The sequence below is a fragment of the Mustela nigripes genome, chromosome 12, assembly GCF_022355385.1.
Source record: "Mustela nigripes isolate SB6536 chromosome 12, MUSNIG.SB6536, whole genome shotgun sequence".
Lineage (NCBI taxonomy): Eukaryota > Metazoa > Chordata > Mammalia > Carnivora > Mustelidae > Mustela > Mustela nigripes.
In genome coordinates, this window is record NC_081568.1 from 146,377,347 (window position 1) to 146,385,481 (window position 8,135).

At 54.2% G+C, this 8,135-nt stretch overlaps 1 protein-coding gene across 1 annotated transcript in view; it reads right to left on the reverse strand.

Annotated features, from left to right (window-relative positions):
* COL23A1 (collagen type XXIII alpha 1 chain) overlaps positions 1–7,615 on the reverse strand; it is a 313,942-nt gene extending 306,327 nt beyond the window's left edge. Inside the window, exon 1 of the mRNA XM_059416135.1 lies at positions 7,095–7,615. Within this exon, the coding sequence (XP_059272118.1) occupies positions 7,095–7,379 (285 nt within the window). The 5' untranslated portion in view covers positions 7,380–7,615. The remainder of the gene's footprint in view (positions 1–7,094) is intronic.
* Positions 7,616–8,135: the final 520 nt, after the last annotated feature.

The following is an 8,135-nucleotide window of genomic DNA, read 5'->3' on the forward strand; positions in this document are numbered from 1 at the left end:
TAAAGATTTTATTTATTTATTTGACAGACAGATCACAAGTAGGCAGAGAGGCAGGCAGAGAGAGAGAGAGAGGAGGAAGCAGGCTCCCCGCTGAGCAGAGAGCCCGATGCGGGACTCGATCCCAGGACCCTGGGATCATGACCTGAGCCGAAGGCAGCGGCTTAACCCACTGAGCCACCCAGGCGCCCCTGTTGTTGTTGTTTTAAAGGAAAGGCGGAAAGGGAAGGGTAGCCAAAATGGCAGGCTGTTGGCCAACACTGGGTCTAACATCCTGGATATGGAGGTGGCCACAGTTCAGCAGTAGGGGCAGCTGGACAGTCGGTGGGCGCGCAGCGAAGGGCAAAAACGGAATGGTCTACACCTGCCTTGCAAAGAGCAGGTTTGGAAGGACGCCATTTTCTAGCAACACTTCCCAAAGCCTCATGGTGGGGGGAGAGAATTAATTAGTGGGAAAGGAGAAACGGGGAGAAATCTGGAAGAGAAGACAGCGTCTCTGAAGGTGTAGGATTGCATCAAAACCCTGTAGGGCCCTGAAGCTGAAGGGCAGGGGTTCTACAGCGCAGAGCTCCGCCCTGTGTTGAAACCTAATGCTCAGTGTGATGGTACTAGCAGGTGGGACCTTTGGGAGGTGATGACGACACGAGGGAGGAGCCTCATGATGGGATTAATGGATTATTAAAAAGACCTCAGGGAGTCTTCTACCACGTGAGGACGCAGTGAAGCCGGCCTTCTGTGAACGAGGCAGTGGGCGTGGCCAGGGAGGGGCACTCACGCACCAGACCCCGAATCTGCTAGCACCTTGATCTTGTATTTCCAGCCTCCAGAACTATGAGAAATAAACATTTGTTTTCAAAATAAATGGCTATGCCATTTTGTCAGAGTAGCTCAGTCTGAGACGGTGACCTATGACCCCCCTGTCCAGACCACTTCTTCTTCCAAGCAATCCCACAAAATCGCCAAGACACACGGTGCCAGGCAAAGCTGTGGCAACCTCCTAGCAGATGAAGTCCCTTTTCCTTTACATTTTCTTTCTCTTTTTTTTTTTTTTTTTTTTAAGAAATAGGCTCCACACCCAACAGGGAGCCCTCTGAAGGGCTGGAACTCACAACCCTGAGATCAAGATCTGAGCTGAGATTCAGAGTCCAACACTTTGTCAACCGAGCCACCCAGGTGCCCTGACTAATTCCCTTTCTAATTTAAGCCAGTCTGAGTGGAGGTCCGGTCACATTGCTGTTTGAATGTGCAAGAGTCCAGGGATGTGTAGAAAGTCTGAATCTAATGGATATTAGGCTCCTGAAGGGAAAGGGGACATCAAGCTCTGGGACCACGGCTATAACTGAGCAAATTCTGGAAGGGAATCTGGGGGCCACGGTGACATCGGGCTCCTGAGAAATGCCCCGCACACCCACGGCTGGGGGTCAGGGAAGACGAAGAAGAAGGCTGTCTGTGACACATCTAACAGGTACAGGTATGAGTCTGAGTGCAGCGATCTCCTTGTCCTTGTGGCCAAGCCAGCTCCTCCAGCCTCACTAGCCTCCTCTACCTACTGCTGGGTGATATAGGTGTTCCCATCCACCCAGTCACTGTGGGGTTAGAACAGCACCCACTGAAGGGTTACAGACCACGAACTGCCAAGAATGGGGTTGTGCCAGAGAGAATCCCCAAACACACCAACCTTGCCCTTGACTCTGGCTGGGGGCAGAGCTGGAGACAGGACCCCACAGGAAACAGAAATCTTGTGGCTGAGGAGTGTTCCCAAAGGGGCTGTGGGTATGAAAATGGTGGTAAGCCAGTGGATGACCACCTCCTCCCACCCCTGCACACCCCACCCTCTTCTGGGGTCACCTTCTACAGCACCCACCTAACTGGGTTGGTTGCTCCCCAAAACATTCCCAGTACTCCTTCCTAACAAAGCCCCATTCTCTTCCAGTGGCAACGTGCCCAGCCTTGGGGGGAGGAATCATGATCTGTCCAAGCCTCCCGTGGCAACCCCATTACCCTTGCCAGTGACAGGATGATGGCAATCATGGGCACTGGCTCCGGTCAGTGGCCATACGGGGAGTCTTTTGAGAGGTGCTGGGAACCTCCCCCCTTCCCCAACTCAAACAAAAGAGAAAGCCTATTGACAAGAGGTCTTTTTTTCCTGCCCCTCTCCCTTCTACCTTGGTTACTCTTGCGAGAAGATGTGAGCTCGGAGCTGCAGCAGCCATCTTGGAACCATGAGGAAAAGCCAAGGGAATGGCAGGCACGGATTGGGTCCCCACTGGTAGTGGAATCACTGAACTAACTCAGAACTGTCGACTAACTTCCAGGCTCCAGCGGTCATGCAAGATGATGCAACGACTATATTGTGGGAGGCACCACGCTCAGCCACTCTGCCACTCGCCATCAAAAGCGCACTTAGTGACCAACACCTTCCTCTATATTATTGTATTTGCTTGTCCCCGCATAGGTAGTTTTGAGCTGCCCCTTAGGAAGTTGACGAGGTCAGGTGACCCACCTCGTAAATGGTAGAACCCAAGCCCTCTACAAGCTGGGATAAATTCATTCAGTTTTCGGACTATCCAAGCTCCAGAGCCATGCCTCAAGCCTTCGAAACCGGTATGTAAAGATCCGATCCAAACATTTCCAAAATACATTTGTGAAAGAAATGCCCTGACTGTTGGCGTTGGCTCATTCTTTTTTTTTTTTTAAGATTTTTTTTTTTAGATTATTTATTTATTTATTTGACAGAGAGAGATCACAAATAGGCAGAGAGGCAGGCAGAGAGAGAGAGGAGGAAGCAGGCTCACTGCTGAGCAGAGAGCCCAATGCGGGACTCGATCCCAGGATCTTGAGATCATGACCTGAGCCGAAGGCAGCGGCTTAACCCACTGAGCCACCCAGACACCCTGGCGTTGGCTCATTCTAAACATGCTATTTTTTTAAGGTTCATTTATTTGAGAGAGAAAAGAGAAGATGAGTGGGGATGGGGGCGCACAGTGGGAGAGGGACGAGCCGACTCTGTGCTCAGCGTGGAGACCAACGTGGGGCCCGATCTCACAACCCCGAGATCAGGAACTGGGCCGAAACCACGAGGCAGACGCTCAGGGGACTGAGCCATCCAGACACCGCTATGTTTTAGTACTCTGGTTTCTCTTCAGATAGCATAAATCTTTCACCTTTTCCTAAACATGTTGCTACTTTATAAACTCTCCCAATGGCTCCCCCCCCCCCCCCACACACACACACACACACACACACACACACACACACACACACACACACACGGAGAAGGAAAGAGCAAAGGGAGAAAATGAGCATGCCAGGAAGTCACCGGAAAAGAACTTTTTGGTCTGGGAGCCAGGAAATGTCAAGGAAACAAATGTGGCTACGACTGACCCTCCCATCTCCTGCTGTGCCAGTGGGATTCAAAACTGGTTCTTTATTAACGCGTTCACCGTAGAGTGGTCCTGACATGTGGCAGGCCGCTGCAGAGGCTGAAAAAGCTGCATGTGATTCTGCGTTTTACGGTAATTTAACCAATACATATAGTAGTCGATGGTAGGGGCGGAAATTCTTGTTTTCAAACTGATTGGTCTGGACAATGGAAGACCAAGAGCCAACAATAAATCCATTGTAAGCTGGAAATGCTCTCCTCTGAATACGGCTAAATATTTCTTTAATCCTTGCATTAAATTTGTTACTGGAGTATGAAAGCTATTTTATTTACTCTAAAAATTTAAGCTGGTGTAATACTGTAATTATAGGTATAATGAGTGGGGGGGTGATGACTCCGGGAACCTATTTAAGGCACTTTAAAAACATAACATCAGAGGCCTGCTGTGCATTTATATTTTGGGGTCATAAGGAAGATATTATCATTAATGATTTTTTTATATTCCGCAAACCGTTTCTTTCATTTTTGGATCATGGGAAGGGTCTTTAATAGTCCCCCAGTTAGCATGAATATTCCTTTTTTGTAGCTTGTCTATCTACATTATCAGGCACATCAGCCAGTCCCCCAAAAAAGTTATGTCATAGTTCTGTTCCCAAGGGAACAAAGACATCGGGTCCCCTATTAACAGTGGCTTTTGTTGGCTTATTTTTGTAATTTTTTTTTCCTGACATTAAAGTTGTGTGTGGTTGGCAAGGATTTCTCTTCCTCAGTTTGGATGTGGTTTCTGCCTCTGAAACTCTGAAAACAAGCTTGTTGATAAAGGACAAGCTGCAGGCATAACTACTTCAGCAACAGACTCCAAAGAGGCTTCGCTGGAAACAAATCGGAACTGAAAGCCATGTTCAAGTTCAAATGTTCTTCCCTTCAGAGATTTTCAGCTCAGTATTAATTTGTCCTTCCTATATAACCGTTCAAGAAAAGTGTCTTTAGGGATGCCTGGGTGGCTCAGTTGGTTAAGAGGCTGCCTTCGGCTCAGGTCATGATCCCAGCCTCCTGGGATCGAGTCCCACATCGGGCTCCTTGCTCGGCAGGGAGCCTGCTTCTCCCTCTGCCTCTGCCTGCCATTCTGTCTGCCTGTGCTCGCTCTCTCTCCCTCTCTCTCTCTGACAAAAATATAATCTAAAAAAAAAAAAAAGAAAGAAAGAAAAGTGTCTTTACAGGGGCGCCTGGGTGGCTCAGTGGGTTAAGCCGCTGACTTCGGCTCAGGTCATGATCTCAGGGTCATGGAATCGAGTCCCGCATCGGGCTCTCTGCTCAGCAGGGAGCCTGCTTCCTCCTCTCTCTGCCTGCCTCTCTGCCTACTTGTGATCTCTCTCTGTAAAATAAATAAATAAAATCTTTAAAAAAAAAAAAAAAAGGAAAGAAAGAAAAGTGTCTTTACATCTATTTAAAGTCAATTACCGGGGCACCTGGGTGGCTCAGTCGGTTAAGCACTGTCTTTGGCTCAGGTCCTGGGCTTGAGTTCCACGCCTCCTACACACACCCCCCTCCCCCTGGCCTCATCTGTGCCAGGGGGCTTACATGTCCCATCCAGTGACACTGGTGTAGAACAGCTTGTTGCAGGAACAGACTGGTGCCCTGGGAGAGAGATGCCTTCTCACAGGGGTCCCCAAATAGCCAGAAGCTCAACTCCAAGTGCACTGAGCCGTGGCATCTCTGATTCTCCATCCTCCAATCTGTGCATCAAGCGCATCTGCTCTTCAACTAACTAAACCCAACTAAGCCAAGTTTAGTTACCTAGAAATACAGCCTGCCCACTGAAAGTCCTGAGCTCACACTAGCCTGCGGGATGCCCTGCGGGATGAATTTCAAGTGGAAATCCCTAGATGTGAAATTTGCCCTTTGCCTTTCTAACCGAGAGCAGAGAAACTGGGACAGAGACGGAGAGACATGAAGTCTCACCCAGGTGGTATCAGTGCCACCGGAGGGGGACAAGAATGAAGCCCCTGCAGTCTCTCCCCTCCGATCCTTAATCCTCAAGATCCAGGGCTTGGGGAAGCCACCCTTTTCAGCAGTGGTTGCTTTGCCAGGACATCAGCCCCGTTCCCACCACCATTAACCTGGACACAATTTGCAGGTTCCTTGTAAAAAGGTTGTACCGGGATTTCTGATGGACTCAGTCTGGGCTTGCGGTTTATTTTTACTAAGAGGGGTCTCCTCTTGGAAAGAACGGCTCTGGTTATTGCACTAACAGATAGAAATGTTCCTGGGCCTCCATAAATCAACTCAACACCCTGGTCTCTAGGGACTTGCCAAAAAAGACAATGGCCTGCAATTATAGAAGCCTCAGCACCAGTCACCAGTGGGACTCCGGGGAGACTTCCGAAGTCTGGGGCACTTTCAAGACGAAAAGAAGGAAATTGACCCAAGAACCAGCAATTCTGCCCCCAGAGCATGCTGCTGGAAGAGAGGTAACACTGGCTTCAATTAAACTCATAAGAAATAAGTACCTGGGACTAGAAGGTGTGGTGCAATCTTCTCCCATTTCCCCCCAAATCCCAAATGCACTCAACCATGGATACACATGGGATGCATGAGTAAAGATCACAGCTCGCACAGTTGAGGGGAATGGCCAGTAACAGGCCAGGCCTATCTTTCTCTCCTCTATCTTGAAACCCTAGGGCTTTCCCCCACTACAACTGAGGGTGCGCCCCTAGGCAGTCTACTGGGGATCTGCTTTTCCCAGGAGGAAGGGGGTGGTTCAGGCAAGGGAGGTGAGCACAACCAGGAGACCCCCTGGCCAGTTCACCCGCCTGTCGGTTCCCTGGGGAGGGGCACTGCCGCACAAAACGTGGAGGTTTTCACGAACATGATGGATGGATGAGGGTTTTGAGGTTCTAAGTGTGGCGTCTGCTTTGAAGACACACGGCAAGCGATCTTAGCACTCATGTCACAGTGTCCTCTATGACACTTCCAACAAGTCCAAGAAAATTCAGATATATCTGCACCGTTTGGAAGCCAGAATCGTGTTGTTGGTGGTGGTGGTTTTTTTCTTCCCCTCATTCTACCAGGTTTCGTTGGCACTGGGTGGGCACTCAGCTCTAAGAGCTTCAGAACACCGCATCTCTAGGATGGAGGGGCTCGGAACCCTTTCTGGAGGGAGGTGGGCAGGGAAGGTGGGGCTGGCTATAACCCTCTAAGGGCCCAGCCTCGGCTTCCCTCCGCCGTGGCCGCCGGCCTGCTCGGGAGCCCGCTCTTCTCCAGGTACACCAGCACGGGGAACAGTGGCTGCCAGGCTCCCGGTGACGAGTCACCCGACACTTCCCACACGAGCCAGGCACATTAGTCCGACACCGCGAGGCCAAGCGCTCAGCGCCGGCGGGAGGCGACCGGTCCGAGCGCGCACCCCCGTGGAGACTCGACCCCAAGTCTGGCACAATATCTAAGCCCGCAGGCACTCTCCTCCCTCTCCCTCCCCGCGGCTCGTTCCCGAAGCCGCCCGTCCAGCTCGCGTTTCCCGCGGCCGCTGCGCCCGCGACCGCGCGCGACCCCGCGGCTGGAGCGGAGACGCCAGGACCCCCTCGGGCACCGGCCCCCGCAGCCTCCCGCCGCCGCGCAGGCCCCGGGTGGACGGGCGACCCCTCCTCAGGGGGACGGCCGCCCAGCCCGCGCCCAGCCGCTGTCCCCGGCCGCCCTCGCGCCCCGCGCCCCTCACCTCGCGCAGCAGGCGCTCCAGGTGCGGCTCGGCCCAGGCGGCCAGGGCGCTCGGCGACCCCGCGCGCCGCAGCAGCTCCCGCTCCTCCTCGAGCGCCGCCACCCGGCCCTGCAGAGCGGCCGCCTGGGCGCCCAGCAGCAGGCAGGCGGCAGCAGAGCCCACGGAGAGCAGCAGGCACACAGCGCTCACCGCCCAGGCCCCGGCTGCCGTCGCGGGACGCCCCACGCCGCCGCCCGCCGGGCCGTCCTTCCGCGCGTCGCCGCCGGCGCGCTGGCCCGAGCTCATGGCGCGCGGGTCGCGCGTGGGTCTCCGAGCGGGCGGTGCGAGGGAGCCGCGGGCGCAGGCGGGAGAGTCCGAGGCACGAGGTCGGCCGGGCGCGGGGCTTGGCCTCGGGGCAGTAGCGGAGCACGGCGCACGCCCCCCTCTCCGCCGCCAGCTCTTCACAGCGGCCACTTTGGGCAGTTTCCTCTATGCAAATAGACCCTGCCAGAAAAGGAGCCGGGACCCACCCAGGGGAGGAGCGGCCCGGCCGGCCCCGCGCGGCGAGGGGCGGGGGAGGGACGGGAGCCGGCTCCTCCGAGCCCCCACCCACCGCGCGCGCCCGGCGGACCCCTGGCGCGGCGCGGACCTCCTCCTCACCTGTCCCGGGGGTCGGGCTGCACCCCGCTGCCGGACGCGCACCTCCGCGGCTCCCCAGGCCCGGGTGCCCCGCGATCCCGAGAGGACTACAGTGCGTCCTCTCCTCTCCTCGCCGAGAAGACACGGCGTCTTCTGCAGCCCACCTCTGGCTGGAGCATCATCCGTGCCTGGGGGAAATGCCCCTAAACTTGTGAATTAACCTTTCTGACACCTTTTTTTTTTAAGTTGAGAACTTCGAACCCCGTGGAAAACTTAGTGGGTCCGGCCTGGATGGTGCCTTGGCGCCGCTCGGTGGCCGAAAGCGATCTTTGCGCACTCGCGCCTGGAGACGCGGTTGGGTTTGTGATCTCACCAAGCAGAATCTCAGCGCTCTCACCATTTATTAGGTGCCAGACATGGGGT